Raw genomic sequence first — 22,401 nt, forward strand, 5'->3', positions numbered from 1 at the left:
ATGAGCATCTTTAGGCTTTACAGGGGTGCTTACAATTAGGCACCCCCCAAAATGCCAGGACAGTGAACACACCCCACAAATGACCCCATTTTGGAAAGTAGACACTTCAAGGTATTCAGAGAGGAGCATAGTGAGTCCGTGGCAGATTTAATTTTTTTTTGTCGCAAGTTAGAAGAAATGGAAACTTTTTTTTGTTGTTGTTGTTGTCACAAAGTGTCATTTTCCTAACTTGTGACAAAAAATAAAATCTTCTATGAACTCACCATGCCTCTCACTAAATACTTTGGGATGTCTTCTTTCCAAAATGGGGTCATTTGGGGGGTATTTGTACTATCCTGGAATTTTAGCCCCTCATGAAACCTGACAGGTGCGCAGAAAAGTCAGAGATGCTTGAAAATGGGAAAATTCACTTTTGGCACCATAGTTTGTTAACGCTATAACTTAACTTTTACCCAATCCAATAAATATACACTGAATGTTTTTTTTTTTATGAAAGACATGTAGCAGAATAACTTTCGCGCTCAAATGTATAGGAAATTTTACTTTATTTGAAAAATGTCAGCACAGCAAGTTAAAAAAGTCATTTTTTTGCCAAAATTCATGTCTTTTTTGATGAATATAATAAAAACTAAAACTCGCAGCAGCAATCAAATAGCAGCAAAAGAAAGCTGTATTAGTGACAAGAAAAGGAGGTAAAATTCCTTTAGGTGGTAGGTTGTATGACCGAGCAATAAACCGTGAAAGCTGCAGTGGTCTGAATGGAGAAAAAGGCTCTGGTCCTGAAGGGGCGAAAAGACTGTGGTCCTTAAGTGGTTGATGAAAGGAGGGTGAGCTCAGTGCACGCGATGCTGCGGTAGTGCAGCTTAATGAGAGAAGGGCGAGCTCAGCACACGCTATGCTGCGGTAGTGCAGCTTAATGAGAGAAGGGCGAGCTCAGCACACGGTAGTGCAGCTTAATGAGAGAAGGGCAAGCTCAGCACACGCTATGCTGCGGTAGTGCAGCTGAATGAGAGGAGGGCGAGCTCAGTGCATGCTATGCTGTGGTAGTGCAGCTTAATGAGAGGAGGGCGAGCTCAGCGCATGCTATGCTGCGGTAGTGCAGCTTAATGAGAGGAGGGCGAGCTCAGCACACGCTATGCTGCGGTAGTGCAGCTGAATGAGAGGAGGGCGATCTCAGTGCATGCTATGCTGTGGTAGTGCAGCTTAATGAGAGGAGGGCGAGCTCAGCGCATGCTATGCTGCGGTAGTGCAGCTTAATGAGAGGAGGGCGCGCTCAGCGTGCGCTATGCTGCGGTAATGTAGCTTATTGAGAGGAGGACGAGCTCAGCGTGCGCTATGCTGCGGTAGTGCAGCTTAACGAGAGGAGGGCGAGCTCAGCGCATGCTATGCTGCGGTAGTGCAGCTTAATGAGAGGAGGGCGAGCTCAGCGCATGCTATGCTGAGGTAGTGCAGCTTAATGAGAGGAGGGCGAGCTCAGTGCATGCTATGCTGAGGTAGTGCAGCTTAAGAGAGGAGGGCGAGCTCAGCGTGCACTGTGCTGCGGTAGTGCAGCTTAATGAGAGGAGGGCGCGCTCAGTGCATGCTATGCTGAGGTAGTGCAGCTGAATGAGAGGAGGGCGAGCTCAGTGCATGCTATGCTGAGGTAGTGCAGCTTATTGAGAGGAAGGCGAGCTCAGCACACGCTATGCTGCGGTAGTGCAGCTTATTGAAAGGAGGGCAAGCTCAGCGTGCTCTGTGCTGCGGTAGTGCAGCTTAATGAGAGGAGGGCGAGCTCAGCGCATGCTATGCTGCGGTAGTGCAGCTTAATGAGAGGAGGGCGAGCTCAGCACACGCTATGCTGCGGTAGTGCAGCTTAATGAGAGGAGGGCGAGCTCAGCACACGCTATGCTGCGGTAGTGCAGCTTAATGAGAGGAGGGCGAGCTCAGCGCATGCTATGCTGCGGTAGTGCAGCTTAATGAGAGGAGGGCGCGCTCAGCACACGCTATGCTGCGGTAGTGCAGCTTAATGAGAGGAGGGTGCGCTCAGCACATAGTATGCTGTGGTAGTGCAGCTGAATGAGAGCAGGGCGAGCTCAGCGCATGCTATGCTGCGGTAGTGCAGCTTAATGAGAGGAGTGCGAGCTCAGTGCATGCTATGCTGCGGTAGTGCAGCTTAATGAGAGGAGGGTGAGCTCAGCGTGCGCTATGCTGCGGTAGTGTAGCTTATTGAGAGGAGGGCGCGCTCAGTGCATGCTATGCTGCTTTAGTGCAGCTTAATGAGAGGAGGGCGAGCTCAGAGTGCGCTATGCTGCGGTAGTGCAGCTTATTGAGAGGAGGGCGTGCTCAGCGCATGCTATGCTGCGGTAGTGCAGCTTATTGAGAAGAGGGCGCGCTCAGCGCATGCTATGCTCCGGTAGTGCAGCTTATTGAGAGGAGGGCGCGCTCAGCACACGCTATGCTGCGGTAGTGCAGCTTATTGAGAGGAAGGCGAGCTCAGCACACGCTATGCTGCGGTAGTGCAGCTTAATGAGAGGAGGGCGAGCTCAGCGTGCGCTATGCTGCGGTAGTGCAGCTTAATGAGAGGAGGGTGAGCTCAGCACACGCTATGCTGTAGAAGTTCAGCATAATGAGAGGAGCGCGAGCACAGCGTGCGCTATGCTGCGGTAGTGCAGCTTAATGAGAGGAGGGCAAGCTCAGCGCATGCTATGCTGCGGTAGTGCAGCTTATTGAAAGGAGGGCAAGCTCAGCGTGCTCTGTGCTGCGGTAGTGCAGCTTAATGAGAGGAGGGCGAGCTCAGCGCATGCTATGCTGCGGTAGTGCAGCTTATTGAGAGGAGGGCGAGCTCAGCACACGCTATGCTGCGGTAGTGCAGCTTAATGAGAGGAGGGTGAGCTCAGCGTGCGCTGTGCTGCGGTAGTGCAGCTTAATGAGAGGAGGGCGCGCTCAGCGCATGCTATGCTGCGGTAGTGCAGCTTAATGAGAGGAGGGCGAGCTCAGCGTGCGCTATGCTGCGTTAGTGCAGCTTATTGAGAGGAGGGCGAGCTCAGCACATAGTATGCTGTGGTAGTGCAGCTGAATGAGAGGAGGGCGCGCTCAGCACACGCTATGCTGCGGTAGTGCAGCTTAATGAGAGGAGGGCGAGCTCAGCGTGCGCTATGCTGCGGTAGTGCAGCTTATTGAGAGGAGGGCGCGCTCAGCGCATGCTATGCTGCGGTAGTGCAGCTTAATGAGAGGAGGGCGAGCTCAGCGTGCGCTATGCTGCGGTAGTGCAGCTTATTGAGAGGAGGGCGCGCTCAGCGCATGCTATGCTGCTCTAGTGCAGCTTATCGAGAGGAGGGCGCGCTAAGCGCATGCTATGCTGCGGTAGTGCAGCTTATTGAGAGGAGGGCGCACTCAGCACACGCTATGCTGCGGTAGTGCAGCTTATTGAGAGGAGGGCGCGCTCAGCGTGCGCTATGCTGCGGTAGTGCAGCTTAATGAGAGGAGTGTGAGCTCAGCACACGCTCTGCTGCGGTAGTGCAGCTTAATGAGAGGAGGGCGCGCTCAGCACACGCTATGCTGCGGTAGTGCAGCTTAATGAGAGGAGGGCGAGCTCAGCGTGCGCTATGCTGCGGTAGTGCAGCTTATTGAAGGGAGGGCGCGCTCAGCGCATGCTATGCTGCGGTAGTGCAGCTTAATGAGAGGAGGGCGAGCTCAGCGTGCGCTATGCTGCGGTAGTGCAGCTTATTGAGAGGAGGGCGCGCTCAGCACACGCTATGCTGTGGTAGTGCAGCTTATTGAGAGGAAGGCGAGCTCAGCACACGCTATGCTGCGGTAGTGCAGCTTAATGAGAGGAGGGCGAGCTCAGCGTGCGCTATGCTGTGGTAGTGCAGCTTAATGAGAGGAGGGCGAGCTCAGCGCATGCTATGCTGCGGTAGTGCAGCTTATTGAGAGGAGGGCGCGCTCAGCACACGCTATGCTGTGGTAGTGCAGCTTATTGAGAGGAAGGCGAGCTCAGCACACGCTATGCTGCGGTAGTGCAGCTTAATGAGAGGAGGGCGAGCTCAGCGTGCGCTATGCTGCGGTAGTGCAGCTTAATGAAAGGAGGGCGACCTCAGCGTGCTCTGTGCTGCGGTAGTGCAGCTTAATGAGAGGAGCGCAAGCTCAGCGTGTGCTGTGCTGCGGTAGTGCAGCTTATTGAGAGGAGGGCGCGCTCAGCGCATGCTATGCTGCGGTAGTGCAGCTCATTGAGAGGAGGGCGCGCTCAGCACACGCTATGCTGCGGTAGTGCAGCTTAATGAAAGGAGGGCGACCTCAGCGTGCGCTATACTGCGCTAGTGCAGCTTAATGAGAGAATGGCTGCAATTTACATTTTCCCAATTAAATTTGTAATTTTCTCTGCCCACTGATGTCCTGACATTGTTTGGGTATGTATTTGGCTGGTGTTGGCTCCACCTACTTTTTCTAACCCTAACACACAATTACTCAATGACCAAATTTGTGAGCTTTGCTGTCTTTGGCATCAATAATTTGCACTGAAATGAAACAAATCTGATTGGCGGTTTGTGGCCCCATCCCTTTTTCTGAATTTGAACCCCAGTCACCCAATGACCAACTGTACCAGGTTTAAGGCTTGTGCCATTAACAGTGCAAGAATGGCAGCAATTACATATTGCCCTTGAAAATCAATAGGTGGATTTTGATTGGCTTTTGTAGGCACCACCCACTTTTCTGAATATTAATCCCAGTCACCCAGTGACCAATTGTGCAAAGTTTGAGAACCCTGCCATTAACAGTGTAAGAATGGCTGCAGTTTACATTTTCTCAGTGAAATTTGTATTTGTCTCCACCCACTGATGACCCGGCATTGCCCGATTATGTATTTGGCTGGTGTTGGCTGCACCCACTTTTCCTAACCCTAGCACACAATTAATCAATTACCCAATGACCAAGTTTGTGAGCTTTGCGGTCATTGGCATCAATAACCTGCGTTAAATGAAACAAATCAGATTGCCTGTTTGTGGCTCCACCCCTTTTATCAATTTAAACCCCAGTCACCCAATGACCAACTGTACCAGGTTTGAGGCTTGTGCCATTAACAGTGCAAGGAGGGCAGCAATGAAATATCCCCCTGAAAAATCAATAGGTAATTTTTGATTGGCTTTTGTAGGCTCCACCCACTTTTCTGAATTTTAATCCCAGTCACCCAGTAACCAACTGTGCAAAGTTTGAGAACCCTACCATTAGCAGTGTAAGAATGGCTGCTGTTTACATTTTCCCAGTAAAATTTGTATTTGTCTCCGCCCACTTATGACCCGGCGTTGCCCGCTTATGTATTTGGCTGGTGTTGGCTGTGCCCACTTTCGTAACCCTAACACACAATTAATCAATTACCAAGTTTGTGAGCTTTGCGGTGTTTGGCATCAATAATTTGCATTGGAATTAACCACTTCCCGACCGCCGTATATAAAATTGGCGGCCGGGAAGTGGACCCCGCAAGGACCGCCGTATTGACAAATGGCGGCGGTCCTTGTAGGGGCATGGGCGGCGCGATCGCGTAATTCGTGACGCGATCGGCCGCCGGGGACTGGCTCCGCCCACCTCGCGCTGTAACCCGCCGGCCGTTAGGAAGCGCCGGCGGGTTACTAGCACCCGGATCGCCGCATACAAAGTGTATAATACACTTTGTAATGTATACAAAGTGTATTATACAGGCTGCCTCCTGCCCTGGTGGTCCCAGTGTCCGAGGGACCACCAGGGCAGGCTGCAGCCACCCTAGTCTGCACCCAAGCACACTGATTTCCTCCCCCCTGCCCCCTGATCGCCCACAGTTGGGCCCCTTAGCGCACCTAGGCTGAAAAAAAGTGTCACACATGTGGTACCGCCGTACTCAGGAAAAGTAGTATAATGTGTTTTGGGGTGTATTTTTACACATACCCATGCTGAGTGGGATAAATCTCTCTGTAAATGGACAATTGTGTGTAAAAAAAATCAAACAATTGTCATTTACAGAGATATTTCTCCCACCCAGCATGGGTATGTGTAAAAATACACCCCAAAACACATTATACTACTTCTCCTGAGTACGGCAGTACCACATGTGTGGCACTTTTTTACACCCTAAGTGCACTAAGGGGCCCAAAGTCCAATGAGTACCTTCAGGATTTCACAGGTCATTTTGCGACATTTGGGTTCAACACTACTCCTCACGGTTTAGGGTCCCTAAAATGCCAGGGCAGTATAGGAACCCCACAAATGACCTAATTTTAGAAAGAAGACACCCCAAGGTATTCCGTTAGGAGTATGGTGAGTTCATAGAAGATTTTATTTTTTGTCACAAGTTAGCGGAAAATGACACTTTGTGAAAAAAAAACAATTAAAATCAATTTCCGCTAACTTGTGACAAAAAAATAAAATCTTCTATGAACTCACCATGCTCCTAACGGAATACCTTGGGGTGTCTTCTTTCTAAAATGGGGTCATTAGTGGAGTTCCTATACTGCCCTGGCATTTTAGGGGCCCTAAACTGTGAGGAGTAGTCTTGAAACAAAAATGACCTGTGAAATCCTAAAGGTACTCATTGGACTTTGGGCCCTTTAGCGCAGTTAGGGTGCAAAAAAGTGCCACACATGTGGTATCGCCGTACTCAGGAGAAGTAGTATAATGTGTTTTGGGGTGTATTTTTACACATATCCATGCTGGGTGGGAGAAATACCTCTGTAAATGGACAATTGTGTGTAAAAAAAAATCAAACAATGGTCATTTACGGAGATATTTCTCCCACCCAGCATGGGTATGTGTAAAAATACACCCCAAAACACATTATACTACTTCTCCTGAGTACGGCAATACCACGTGTGGCACTTTTTTGCAGCCTAACTGCGCTAAGGGGCCCAAAGTGCAATGAGCACCTTTAGGCTTTACAGGGGTGCTTACAATTTAGCACCCCCCAAAATGTCAGGTCAGTAAACACACCCCACAAATGACCCCATTTTGGAAAGTAGACACTTCAAGGTATTCAGAGAGGAGCATAGTGAGTCTGTGGCAGATTTAATTTTTTTTGTCGCAAGTTAGAAGAAATGGAAACTTTTTTTTTTTTTGTCACAAAGTGTCATTTTCCACTTACTTGTGACAAAAAATAAAATCTATGAACTCACTATGCCTCTCAGTGAATACTTTGGGATGTCTTCTTTCCAAAATGGGGTCATTTGGGGGGTATTTACACTATCCTGGAATTCTAGCCCCTCATGAAACCTGACAGGGGGTCAGAAAAGTCAGAGATGCTGGAAAATTGGAAAATTCACTTTTTGCACCATAGTTTGTAAACGCTATAACTTTTGCCCAAACCAATAAATATACGCTGAATGGTTTTTTTTTTTTATCAAAAACATGTTTGTCCACATTTTTCGTGCTGCATGTATACAGAAATTTTACTTTATTTGAAAAATGTCAGCACAGAAAGTTAAAAAAAATCATTTTTTTGCCAAAATTCATGTTTTTGATGAATATAATAAAAAGTAAAAATCGCAGCAGCAATCAAATAGCACCAAAAGAAAGCTTTATTAGTGACAAGAAAAGGAGCCAAAATTCATTTAGGTGGTAGGTTGTATGAGCGAGCAATAAACCGTGAAAGCTGCAGTGGTCTAAACGGAAAAAAAGTGCCTGGTCCTTAAGGGGGGTAAAGCTCATGGTCCTCAAGTGGTTAAACAAATCTGATTGACTGTTTGTGGCTCCACCCCCATTTCTGAAATTGAACCCCAGTCATCCAATGACCAACTGTACCAGGTTTGAGGCTTGTGCCATTAACAGTGCAAGAATGGCAGCAATGTAAATATTCCCCTTGAAAATAAATAGGTGAATTTTGATTGGCTTTTATAGGCTCCACCCACCTTTCTGAATATTAATCCCAGTCACCCAATGACCAACTGTGCAAAGTGTGAGAACCCTGCCATTAACAGTGTAAGAATGGCTGCAGTTTACATTTTCCAGTGAAATTTGTATTTGCCTCCGCCCCCTTTTTGGTTATGAGGATAAAAAGTATCCTATATGTTATTCCAGGTAATGTACTATGTGTGTGCCAAATTTCATTCACATCCGTTCAGCCATTTTTGCATGATCAAGTTACAAACATCCGAACTTTCCCATTTATAATATTAGTAGGATTTACATAGCACTGACATCTCCTGCAGCTATTTATACTTACAACAGGACCTAGCAAAGTTTTACTATAACAGAGTTTACTATAATGAGATTATATTTCTTTGTTGCAGCTGACTCACCTCCTCATCAGATTTTGAGAGAGAGGAGTCATGAGAAGAAGCTCTGTGGTCCTCATCATCATCCTCATCATCATCAGGTCGTTTCCTCTTCCTACTTACATCCTTTCCATCCTGTAGAAATAGTAAATGAAATTATAATGCTGGCCAGAAGGCTCAAAAGAAAAAAGCAGCAGATCAATGCAGTAAAAGAGCAAAAGGGCCAGTTACACGATACCCATCAGGCCATTACAGAATTATTTCGTCAGTACTTCATGGAGCTTTACAAACTCTCCCCCACATCTTCTAATCCTTTAAGTATTGCTAAAAGGAGAGATGTAATATTCTCTTTCATATGGAAATATGGTTTCCAGGGATTCAAACCCAAGGTGGTCCAGGAGTGAGATGCCCCTATCTACATTTCCGAGTTCCTGCTTACGGTCAAACATCTCAAGGCGGGGAAGAGCCCTGGCTCGGATGGCCTATCTTCTCTTTATTATAAAGGCCTTTGCAAAGAAATTAGCGCCTTACTTTGTTGTGGCGTTTAATTCTATCATGGCCCTCCCAGCAATTTTTAGAAGCCTACATCTACCGCCCGATATCCTTCTTAAACAATGATGCCAAGATAATTGGCTAACAGGCTCTCCCGCTGCTCCCTTCTGTGATAAATTTAGACAAAGTGGGGGTTGTCCCTGACAAAGAGGGGAGGGACACCACTAAAGCTCTGGGTATCCACAATTGGCTTTTTCGGCATGCTGTGAAGTGGTTTTTCCTCTCCACAGAAGCCGAGAAGGACTTTGACATAGTGGCTTGGGATTACATGAGGGCTGTACTAAAGTTGCTGGGTTTTGGGCCTTCCCTGCTTTCTTGGATAGGTCTTCTCTACTCCAACCCCTTGGCGTGTGTTAAAGATAATGAGGCCCTTTCAGCTCACTTATGTATCACAAATGGTACACGCCAGGGGTGCCCACTTTCTCCTCTAATCTATGTTCTCACCCTTGAAACTTTCCTAAACCTGGTTTGGGCCCATAAGGACATAAAAGGTGTGACAATTGGGCATAAGAATTTATAATCGCAGATTTTGCAGACAACATGCTATTTTTTTTCTGACAGACCCCTCAATTACTCTCCCTGCTTTGATGAAAGAGTTTAGAGCTTTTGGTGAGTTATCTAATCTAAAGATAACCTTTGTGAAATGGTGGGCTTTGGGCGTGACTCTTACATGGTCGGAGGTGGTGGTTTATAAGGCTCAGTATCCATTTCAGCTGGGAACAGGTAGCAATCATTTATTTGGATATTAAGCTCCCAAAGGACTTGAGTAAGCAGTTTTCCCTAAACTATGTCGGATATTTCAGATTGGTCAAAGCTCCAGGGTCTCTCATGGTTTTGGAGAATGTTGGTAATGAAAATGAAAATTTTACCCAAACTTCTGTATTTATTGCAAATGATTCCTACTGATGTTCCTCCCAATTCTTTTCAGACTCATCAGAAAATGATAAACAAATTTGTTTGGGCCCACAACAAGGTTTGGATTAGAGACAGACTAGTCTCCCTTCCATGTAACTTAGGAGGTGCAGGTTTGCCGAATTGAAAACTATTACCTGGCAGCGCATCTTTTAAGAGTGTCTGATTGGATGGTGGTCGCCCCACCCTGCAGAGACTGAACGTTCATTGAGAGTTATATATGTGGTATTCCCCTTCGGGGTCTGGTTTGGGTTACCAATAAAGCTTTTGAGATCCTGAAGGTTGATCGCCCTTTGATTATGGCTACACATTCAGCTTTTCAAAAATACTGCTCCAGCTCTCATCTGTCTAACGTTCCTGGAATAACGTCTCCCTTGGTGGGGAACCCAGACTTTACACTGGTGGACTCTTCCACTTACTTATCTACATGGTCAGAACTCCCTAGAATTCTCCATTTTGCCACAAGTTAGAAATTTCTGTGATCCAATGCCCTGATAGTAGCTTGTCAATTCCTAGATGGCTATACTTCCAAATCAGGCATTATGCTCTATTTGCACAGCTTAAAGAAAAGGTTTTATTGTCCCCTTCGGCCTTTGACCAGAAGTGCTTGGAGAAGTCTCCCAGAACATATACGCTCTCATGGATGTACTCTCTCTTCCTCCAGGAGCAGCCTCATTCTGATCTACCATACCAATGATAGTGAAACACCCTCTTGCCGGCTCCTCTGACCCCAGATCAGTGGTCTACAGTGTTTGTCCACACAAATAAGTTAGCACGCTCTACTAGTGCCAAGGAGCAACATTTTACATTTCAGACTCTTTGGTATAGGACTCCTAAATTGCTACATACATTTTTTCCAAGTGTCTCGGTCAGCTGTTGGAGGTGTCTGGGGGAGGTTGGAGACCTCTTACACATTGCTTGGAGTTGTCCCCTATTGAAAACTTTCTGGACGGAGGTACATGGAATCACGAAACACGTGTCTGGCATCTCCTTGGCTGTCTCCCCTGATACATATGTACTACACAACTCCTTGTTGTTACCTTCGTCCTATAAGTAAACCATACTTCCCCACATGATTAATGCAGCAAGGGCTCCAATTCCAGCACTGTGGAAGTTAGTCTCTCCCCCAACTATGTGACAGAGGTTTCTCAGGATTAACAACATCAGGGATTTGGAGGAGCTGGTACTGATTGCACAAGACCAGATTGATAACATGTCTAAAGCCCAATCTACACGATACGATTCTTTGTACGATTCAATTAAGATTCTATTTACGATCCGATTAAATCCAACATGTCCGATAGGGAATCGATTCGATTCAATTTGCCATCGCAAAACAATGGCAAATCGAATTGAATCGGAACCCGATCGGACATGTCGGATTTAATCGAATCGTAAATAGAATCGAAATAGAATCGTACAAAGAATCGTATCGTGTAGATTGGTCTTAAAATCTAGGCCTGCTGGTATGAATATCAAGGGGAAGAGGAGTACAAGCAAATATCTGGTTGATTTCTTTACAATGAAGGGGTGTCCGGTTTGGTTTTGGGGAGCCTGAGGCAGGAGCTCTTTTCATTTAACCTTAGAACCAATAAGTAAGACATAATTAGATCTTTGGAGCTTAGCCTTTGTGGGGCAGGCCGCTATGTCCAATGGAAGACATCTATACTGGATCACTTGTTCTCTTGGATTATAAGCCATTTGGGGTAATTATGATGTAATGAGTTCCCCTTATAAGTTGTTTCCCGGACATTTTTCTTCTCACCTGGAATTATATGAGACCTTTATGTTACGTGACCTGATATTTCTTGCGAGAACCTTCAGATTGGGTTGCCATTTGGATTGGCTGTTGTCTAAAGTTTTTAATTTTTTTTTTTTTTTATTACCGACACTGCTATCTGCGAGATGTAAGTTACTATTGCGGTTATGTTTTACATTTATGGGATATGTGGAAAGCAACTTAGGCCTCTTTTCAGCTCATATGGCTCCCACCAGATGACTCCCTATACTAAGACAAGTTTCCCTCCACCAGATGACTTCCTATACTAAGACAAGGTTCCCTCCACCAGATGACTTCCTATACTAAGACAAGGTTCCCTTCACCAGATGAGTCCCTATACTAAGACAAGGTTCCCTCCACCAGATGACTTCCTATACTAAGACAAGGTTCCCTCCACCAGATGAGTCCCTATACTAAGACAAGGTTCCCTCCACCAGATGAGTCTCTATACTAAGACAAGGTTCCCTCCACCAGATGACTTCCTATACTAAGACAAGGTTCCCTCCACCAGATGAGTCCCTATACTAAGACAAGGTTCCCTCCCCCAGATGACTTCCTATACTAAGACAAGGTTCCCTCCACCAGACGACTTCCTATACTAAGACAAGGTTCCCTCCACCAGATGAGTCCCTATACTAAGACAAGGTTCCCTCCACCAGATAACTTCCTATACTAAGACAAGGTTCCCTCCACCAGATAACTTCCTATACTAAGTCAAGGTTCCCTCCCCCAGATAACTTCCTATACTAAGTCAAGGTTCCCTCCCCCAGATGACTTCCTATACTAAGACAAGGTTCCCTCCACCAGATGACTTCCTATACTAAGACAAGGTTCCCTCCACCAGATGACTTCCTATACTAAGACAAGGTTCCCTCCCCCAGATGACTTCCTATACTAAGACAAGGTTCCCTCCACCAGATGACTTCCTATACTAAGTCAAGGTTCCCTCCACCAGATGACTTCTTATACTAAGACAAGGTTCCCTCCACCAGATGACTTCCTATACTAAGTCAAGGTTCCCTCCACCAGATGACTTCCTATACTAAGACAAGGTTCCCTCCACCAGATGACTTCCTATACTAAGACATGGTTCCCTCCACCAGATGACTTCCTATACTAAGTCAAGGTTCCCTCCACCAGATGACGTCCTATACTAAGACAAGGTTCCCTCCACCAGATGAGTCCCTATACTAAGACAAGGTTCCCTCCACCAGATGAGTCCCTATACTAAGACAAGGTTCCCTCCCCCAGATGACTTCCTATACTAAGACTAGGTTCCCTCCACCAGATGACTTCCTATACTAAGTCAAGGTTCCCTCCACCAGATAACTTCCTATACTAAGACAAGGTTCCCTCCACCAGATGAGTCCCTATACTAAGACAAGGTTCCCTCCACCAGACGACTTCCTATACTAAGTCAAGGTTCCCTCCCCCAGATGACTTCCTATACTAAGACAAGGTTCCCTCCACCTGATGACTTCCTATACTAAGTCAAGGTTCCCTCCACCAGATGACGTCCTATACTAAGACAAGGTTCCCTCCACCAGATGAGTCCCTATACTAAGACAAGGTTCCCTCCCCCAGATGACTTCCTATACTAAGACAGGGTTCCCTCCACCAGATGACTTCCTATACTAAGTCAAGGTTCCCTCCACCAGATAACTTCCTATACTAAGTCAAGGTTCCCTCCACCAGATGACTTCCTATACTAAGACAAGGTTCCCTCCACCAGATGACTCCCTATACTAAGACAAGGTTCCCTCCACCAGATGACTTCATATACTAAGACAAGGTTCCCTCCACCAGATGAGTCCCTATACTAAGACAAGGTTCCCTCCACCGGATGAGTTCCTATACTAAGACAAGGTTCCCTCCACCAGATGAGTCCCTATACTAAGTCAAGGTTCCCTCCACCAGATGACTTCCTAAACTAAGACAAGATTCCCCCCACCAGATGACTCCCTATACTAAGACAAGGTTCCCTCCACCAGATGACTTCCTAAACTAAGTCAAGGTTCCCTCCACCAGATGACTTCCTATACTAAGACAAGGTTCCCTCCACCAGACGACTTCCTATACTAAGACAAGGTTCCCTCCACCAGATGACTTCCTAAACTAAGACAAGGTTCCCTCCACCAGATGACTCCCTATACTAAGACAAGGTTCCCTCCACCAGATGACTTCCTAAGTCAAGGTTCCCTCCACCAGATTAGTCCCTATACTAAGTCAAGGTTCCCTCCACCAGATGACGTCCTATACTAAGACAAGGTTCCCTCCACCGGATGAGTTCTTATACTAAGTCAAGGTTCCCTCCACCAGATTAGTCCCTATACTAAGTCAAGGTTCCCTTCACCAGATGACGTCCTATACTAAGTCAAGGTTCCCTCCACCAGATGACTTCCTATACTAAGACAAGGTTCCCTCCACCGGATGACTTCCGATACTAAGACAAGGTTCCCTCCACCAGACGACTTCCTATACTAAGACAAGGTTCCCTCCACCAGATGACTTCCTAAACTAAGACAAGGTTCCCCCCACCAGATGACTCCCTATACTAAGACAAGGTTCCCTCCACCAGATGACTTCCTAAGTCAAGGTTCCCTCCACCAGATGACTTCTTATACTAAGACAAGGTTCCCTTCACCGGATGACTTCCTATACTAAGACAAGGTTCCCTCCACCGGATGAGTTCTTATACTAAGTCAAGGTTCCCTCCACCAGATTAGTCCCTATACTAAGTCAAGGTTCCCTCCACCAGATGACTTCCTATACTAAGACAGGGTTCCCTCCACCAGATGACTTCCTATACTAAGACAGGGTTCCCTCCACCAGATGAGTCCCTATACTAAGACAAGGTTCCCTCCACCAGATGACTTCCTATACTAAGACATGGTTCCCTCCACCAGATGACTTCCTATACTAAGACATGGTTCCCTCCACCAGAAGACTTCCTATACGAAGACAAGGTTCCCTCCACCAGATGACTTCCTATACTAAGACAGGGTTCCCTCCACCAGATGGCTTCCTATACTAAGTCAAGGTTCCCTCCCCCAGATGAGTCCCTATACTAAGACAAGGTTCCCTCCACCAGATGAGTCCCTATACTAAGACAAGGTTCCCTCCACCGGATGAGTTCCTATACTAAGACAAGGTTCCCTCCACCAGATGAGTCCCTATACTAAGTCAAGTTTGCTCCCACCAGATGACTCCCTATCCCTGTCAAAGCTTAGGAATTTTATATTTATATTAAAGTGGTACTAAGTCAAGGTTCCCTCCACCAGATAACTTCCTATACTAAGTCAAGGTTCCCTCCACCAGATGACTCCCTATACTAAGACAAGGTTCCCTCCACCAGATGACTTCCTATACTAAGACAAGGTTCCCTCCACCAGATGAGTCCCTATACTAAGACAAGGTTCCCACCACCAGATGACTTCCTATACTAAGACAAGGTTCCCTCCACCAGATGACTCCCTATACTAATACAAGGTTCCCTCCACCAGATGACTTCCTATACTAAGTCAAGGTTCCCTCTACCAGATGAGTCCCTATACTAAGACAAGGTTCCCTCCACCAGATGAGTCCCTATACTAAGACAAGGTTCCCTCCACCGGATGAGTTCCTATACTAAGACAAGGTTCCCTCCACCAGATGAGTCCCTATACTAAGACAAGATTCCCCCCACCAGATGACTCCCTATACTAAGACAAGGTTCCCTCCACCAGATGACTTCCTAAACTAAGTCAAGGTTCCCTCCACCAGATGACTTCCTATACTAAGACAAGGTTCCCTCCACCAGACGACTTCCTGTACTAAGACAAGGTTCCCTCCACCAGATGACTTCCTAAACTAAGACAAGGTTCCCCCCACCAGATGACTCCCTATACTAAGACAAGGTTCCCTCCACCAGATGACTTTCTAAGTCAAGGTTCCCTCCACCAGATGACTTCTTATACTAAGACAAGGTTCCCTCCACCGGATGACTTCCTATACTAAGACAAGGTTCCCTCCACCAGATGACTTCCTATACTAAGACATGGTTCCCTCCACCAGATGACTTCCTATACTAAGTCAAGGTTCCCTCCACCAGATGACGTCCTATACTAAGACAAGGTTCCCTCCACCAGATGAGTCCCTATACTAAGACAAGGTTCCCTCCACCAGATGAGTCCCTATACTAAGACAAGGTTCCCTCCCCCAGATGACTTCCTATACTAAGACTAGGTTCCCTCCACCAGATGACTTCCTATACTAAGTCAAGGTTCCCTCCACCAGATAACTTCCTATACTAAGACAAGGTTCCCTCCACCAGATGAGTCCCTATACTAAGACAAGGTTCCCTCCACCAGACGACTTCCTATACTAAGTCAAGGTTCCCTCCCCCAGATGACTTCCTATACTAAGACAAGGTTCCCTCCACCTGATGACTTCCTATACTAAGTCAAGGTTCCCTCCACCAGATGACGTCCTATACTAAGACAAGGTTCCCTCCACCAGATGAGTCCCTATACTAAGACAAGGTTCCCTCCCCCAGATGACTTCCTATACTAAGACAGGGTTCCCTCCACCAGATGACTTCCTATACTAAGTCAAGGTTCCCTCCACCAGATAACTTCCTATACTAAGTCAAGGTTCCCTCCACCAGATGACTTCCTATACTAAGACAAGGTTCCCTCCACCAGATGACTCCCTATACTAAGACAAGGTTCCCTCCACCAGATGACTTCATATACTAAGACAAGGTTCCCTCCACCAGATGAGTCCCTATACTAAGACAAGGTTCCCTCCACCGGATGAGTTCCTATACTAAGACAAGGTTCCCTCCACCAGATGAGTCCCTATACTAAGTCAAGGTTCCCTCCACCAGATGACTTCCTAAACTAAGACAAGATTCCCCCCACCAGATGACTCCCTATACTAAGACAAGGTTCCCTCCACCAGATGACTTCCTAAACTAAGTCAAGGTTCCCTCCACCAGATGACTTCCTATACTAAGACAAGGTTCCCTCCACCAGACGACTTCCTATACTAAGACAAGGTTCCCTCCACCAGATGACTTCCTAAACTAAGACAAGGTTCCCTCCACCAGATGACTCCCTATACTAAGACAAGGTTCCCTCCACCAGATGACTTCCTAAGTCAAGGTTCCCTCCACCAGATTAGTCCCTATACTAAGTCAAGGTTCCCTCCACCAGATGACGTCCTATACTAAGACAAGGTTCCCTCCACCGGATGAGTTCTTATACTAAGTCAAGGTTCCCTCCACCAGATTAGTCCCTATACTAAGTCAAGGTTCCCTTCACCAGATGACGTCCTATACTAAGTCAAGGTTCCCTCCACCAGATGACTTCCTATACTAAGACAAGGTTCCCTCCACCGGATGACTTCCGATACTAAGACAAGGTTCCCTCCACCAGACGACTTCCTATACTAAGACAAGGTTCCCTCCACCAGATGACTTCCTAAACTAAGACAAGGTTCCCCCCACCAGATGACTCCCTATACTAAGACAAGGTTCCCTCCACCAGATGACTTCCTAAGTCAAGGTTCCCTCCACCAGATGACTTCTTATACTAAGACAAGGTTCCCTTCACCGGATGACTTCCTATACTAAGACAAGGTTCCCTCCACCGGATGAGTTCTTATACTAAGTCAAGGTTCCCTCCACCAGATTAGTCCCTATACTAAGTCAAGGTTCCCTCCACCAGATGACTTCCTATACTAAGACAGGGTTCCCTCCACCAGATGACTTCCTATACTAAGACAGGGTTCCCTCCACCAGATGAGTCCCTATACTAAGACAAGGTTCCCTCCACCAGATGACTTCCTATACTAAGACATGGTTCCCTCCACCAGATGACTTCCTATACTAAGACATGGTTCCCTCCACCAGATGACTTCCTATACGAAGACAAGGTTCCCTCCACCAGATGACTTCCTATACTAAGACAGGGTTCCCTCCACCAGATGGCTTCCTATACTAAGTCAAGGTTCCCTCCCCCAGATGAGTCCCTATACTAAGACAAGGTTCCCTCCACCAGATGAGTCCCTATACTAAGACAAGGTTCCCTCCACCGGATGAGTTCCTATACTAAGACAAGGTTCCCTCCACCAGATGAGTCCCTATACTAAGTCAAGTTTGCTCCCACCAGATGACTCCCTATCCCTGTCAAAGCTTAGGAATTTTATATTTATATTAAAGTGGTACTAAGTCAAGGTTCCCTCCACCAGATAACTTCCTATACTAAGTCAAGGTTCCCTCCACCAGATGACTCCCTATACTAAGACAAGGTTCCCTCCACCAGATGACTTCCTATACTAAGACAAGGTTCCCTCCACCAGATGAGTCCCTATACTAAGACAAGGTTCCCACCACCAGATGACTTCCTATACTAAGACAAGGTTCCCTCCACCAGATGACTCCCTATACTAATACAAGGTTCCCTCCACCAGATGACTTCCTATACTAAGTCAAGGTTCCCTCTACCAGATGAGTCCCTATACTAAGACAAGGTTCCCTCCACCAGATGAGTCCCTATACTAAGACAAGGTTCCCTCCACCGGATGAGTTCCTATACTAAGACAAGGTTCCCTCCACCAGATGAGTCCCTATACTAAGACAAGATTCCCCCCACCAGATGACTCCCTATACTAAGACAAGGTTCCCTCCACCAGATGACTTCCTAAACTAAGTCAAGGTTCCCTCCACCAGATGACTTCCTATACTAAGACAAGGTTCCCTCCACCAGACGACTTCCTGTACTAAGACAAGGTTCCCTCCACCAGATGACTTCCTAAACTAAGACAAGGTTCCCCCCACCAGATGACTCCCTATACTAAGACAAGGTTCCCTCCACCAGATGACTTTCTAAGTCAAGGTTCCCTCCACCAGATGACTTCTTATACTAAGACAAGGTTCCCTCCACCGGATGACTTCCTATACTAAGACAAGGTTCCCTCCAGCGGATGAGTTCTTATACTAAGTCAAGGTTCCCTCCACCAGATGAGCCCCTATACTAAGACAAGGTTCCTTCCACCGGATGAGTTCCTATACTAAGACAAGGTTCCCTCCACCAGATGACGTCCTATACTAAGACAAGGTTCCCTCCGCCAGATGACTTCCTATACTAAGACAGGGTTCCCTCCACCAGATGGCTTCCTATACTAAGTCAAGGTTCCCTCCCCCAGATGAGTCCCTATACTAAGACAAGGTTCCCTCCACCAGATGACTTCCTATACTAAGACATGGTTCCCTCCACCAGATGACTTCCTATACTAAGACATGGTTCCCTCCACCAGATGACTTCCTATACTAAGACAAGTTTGCTCCCACCAGATGACTCCCTATCCCTGCCAAAGCTTAGGAATTTTATATTTATATTAAAGTGGTTCTTTAGCCTTTAATGAAAAAAAATAAAAATACCTGGGGCTTCCCCCTGCAGACGTCCTGTCCCGCGCTGTCACTCAAGGATCCTCATGACCCCCGACGCGGGTCACTTTCCCATTTGACGTTTGCAGGGGGCCGGTAGAAGCCCCAGGTAAGTGAAACTTTATTCTTCAGTAAAGGCTAAAGAACCCCTTTTAGATAGCATCTGTCAGAGAGATGACACTCTACCCTGCCAGCCATCTCATCCTGTCATTGTCAAGGTGAATGCCCCAGTACATCATCTGTATAATAAGATTCACCAGAGCCCATATCAGCCGGGTTCCAGCGTGCAGCACCGCCACCTTGCAGAAAATGGCCTCTACCTTTTCTATATCTGATATAGAAAAGAAAAAGACCATTTTCTGCAAGAGCTATGCACCGGAATCCAGTTGATACAGGGTTCCAGTGAATCTTATTAAAGAGACACTGAAGCGAAAAAAAAAAAATGATGATATTATGATTTGTATGTGTAGCACAGCTAAGAAATGAAGCATTAAGATCAGATACATCAGTGTAATTGTTTCCAGTACAGGAAGAGTTGAGAAACTCCAGTTGTTATCTTTATGCAAACAAGCCATTAAGCTCTCCGACTAAGTTAGTCGTGGAGAGGGCTGTTATCTGACTTTTATTATCTCAACTGTTCCTGAACTATTTACTTTTCCTCTGCTAAAGGAGAGGTCATTACTTCACATACTGCTCTGAAAGACTCATTTGGAATGCTGAGTGTTGTGTAATCTGCACATATTATAGAATGATGCAATGTTAGAAAAAACACTATATACCTGAAAATAAAAGTATGAGAATATTTTCTTTGCTGCTAATCTTCTAGTAATTATTCATAGTACACAACCAATTCACTATATCATATTTTTTTTTCACTTCAGTGTCTCTTTAAACAGACAAAGTTTAACAGACAAAGTTGGGACACACTTTTAAGCATTAGTGTACCTCTTTATCTTTCTATGTACACCATTGAGGCATTTTATCGAACTTTAGGATAATGCTGTAGAGTAGCTACAGTTCTCTGATGACGGCACAAGGCCGAAACAAGTCGAAACTGGAGACTGGGGAATCTATCGGAGATCGTTTGGGATATATGTGAATTGTGATACACTACAGGCATTTATCTACTAAGGGTCCTTGTGAAAAGGACCCTGGAAGTAAGTCCTCGTATATGTGATGTTTTTTAAAACACAAATAAATATGCTTATTTGACTGGATGGAGAAGTGACCTGTTGATTTGTTTTGGTGATGGTCACTGTGAACATTGTTTCTTGAGCACTGTGGTGAGATTACAGATGCTGCTCTGAGCACCAAGCGCTGTGGATTTATGTACTTTTTACTTCTGAGACCGATTGTGGATGTGGTTGATCCTGAGCTGCTGGTGGAGCATATACATAAGATTGAGATTGGATCAGTGCTCATATTTGCTACAAAAACGGGATTCTTCCTCTATTACACATTCTTCATGCACAATCTGAACATGGATCAGGCCCTAGGCAATGTAACTGTGGGTACATGTAAGGGTGATGTGCAGGTACTATGCAGGGGATGAGGGGATTCTTCCTCTATTACACATTCTTCATGCACAATCTGAGCATGGATCAGGCCCTAGGCAATGTAACTGTGGGTACATGTAAGGGTGATGTGCAGGTACTATGCAGGGGATGAGGGGATTCTTCCTCTATTACACATTCTTCATGCACAATCTGACCATGGATCAGGCCCTAGGCAATGTAAGTGTGGGTACATGTAAGAGTGATGTGCAGGTACTCTGCAGGGGAATGAGGAGATTCTTCCTCTATTACACATTCTTCATGCACAATCTGAACATGGATCAGGCCATAGGCAATGTAAGTGTGGGTACATGTAAGAGTGATGTGCAGGTACTCTGCAGGGGAATGAGGAGATTCTTCCTCGATTACACATTCTTCATGCACAATCTGACCATGGATCAGGCCCTAGGCAATGTAACTGTGGGTACATGTAAGAGTGATGTGCAGGTACTCTGCAGGGGAATGAGGAGATTCTTCCTCTATTACACATTCTTCATGCACAATCTGACCATGGATCAGGCCCTAGGCAATGTAACTGTGGGTACATGTAAGAGTGATGTGCAGGTACTCTGCAGGGGAATGAGGAGATTCTTCCTCTATTACACATTCTTCATGCACAATCTGACCATGGATCAGGCCCTAGGCAATGTAACTGTGGGTACATGTAAGAGTGATGTGCAGGTACTCTGCAGGGGAATGAGGAGATTCTTCCTCTATTACACATTCTTCATGCACAATCTGACCATGGATCAGGCCCTAGGCAATGTAACTGTGGGTACATGTAAGAGTGATGTGCAGGTACTCTGCAGGGGAATGAGGAGATTCTTCCTCTATTACACATTCTTCATGCACAATCTGACCATGGATCAGGCCCTAGGCAATGTAACTGTGGGTACATGTAAGAGTGATGTGCAGGTACTCTGCAGGGGAATAAGGAGATTCTTCCTCTATTACACATTCTTCATGCACAATCTGAACCAGGTTTATGGGTGACAGACAACACCTCTGTGTACAATGTGCACAGCATTCTCAGTGGATTCCCTGCAGCTCTGTGGGGAGGGTATATGTACGACTGTGTAACTTCATTTGTAGTCACCAAACCCAATTTAAAACGCTCACCTTTTCCTGCTCATCCCGAGATTTCTTCTTCTTTATGGAGTCCTGAAAAACAGAAGGAAGCTGTCAGTGTGACTGGAGATGGATGGAAATATTTATTATGCACTAGTTGTACAGCCTTGTGACTGGGGAAGAGCAAAAATCTTAGCAGGGTGTGCTGGGACTGGGGGGTGGAGAACGTTTGCCCCGACTTCTTCCCTACCTTTGTTTTCCTGGTTTTGTGGCCGGTCTCTGCCAGACATATTCCTTCACTGAAGCGTGAGTAGCAAAGAGCGGACAGAGCGGACAGAGCAGTAGAAGAAAAATGCTGGCGTTTTACAGACCGCTCCGAGAATGTCTGTAGAGTCACTGCCTCTGCTGCTTCCACATTTCCCAACCTTCTAGAGAACTACAATGCTGTTCCAAGCCACGGAAAGCAGTGTAACCGGAGCACAACATAAGAACCCGAGACAGCAATTCACCATGCCAAATCACCGGACAACCACGACAGTACAATCTCATTCTAGTAGAATCTTGGTATAGTAAACCTCTGGCTAATAGTAATCTCAGTCCCCGGGTCCTGACCACGTGCCTGTATGACTATACAATGTATGGCCAATCCGGATATAGTAATCTCAGTCCCCGGGTCCCGGCCATGTGCCTGTATGACTATACAATGTATGGCCAATCCTGATATAGTAATCTCAGTCCCCGGGTCCCGGCCATGTGCCTGTATGACTATACAATGTATGGCTAATCCTGATATAGTAATCTCAGTCCCCAGGTCCCGGCCATGTGCCTGTATGACTATACAATGTATGGCCAATCCTGATATAGTAATCTCAGTCCCCGGGTCCCGGCCATGTC

General features: G+C 46.3%; 1 protein-coding gene across 1 annotated transcript in view; it reads right to left on the bottom strand.

Moving 5' to 3' along the window:
- The window catches only part of FAM133B (family with sequence similarity 133 member B), a 156,106-nt gene that overhangs the window by 25,482 nt on the left and 108,223 nt on the right, over positions 1-22,401 (bottom strand). The window contains exons 8-9 of the mRNA XM_068235019.1: positions 21,559-21,600; positions 8,238-8,348 (exon numbers count right to left, since the gene is read on the bottom strand). Coding sequence (XP_068091120.1) covers positions 8,238-8,348; positions 21,559-21,600 — 153 coding nt within the window. The remainder of the gene's footprint in view (positions 1-8,237; positions 8,349-21,558; positions 21,601-22,401) is intronic.

The sequence above is a fragment of the Hyperolius riggenbachi genome, chromosome 5 (assembly GCF_040937935.1).
Source record: "Hyperolius riggenbachi isolate aHypRig1 chromosome 5, aHypRig1.pri, whole genome shotgun sequence".
Lineage (NCBI taxonomy): Eukaryota > Metazoa > Chordata > Amphibia > Anura > Hyperoliidae > Hyperolius > Hyperolius riggenbachi.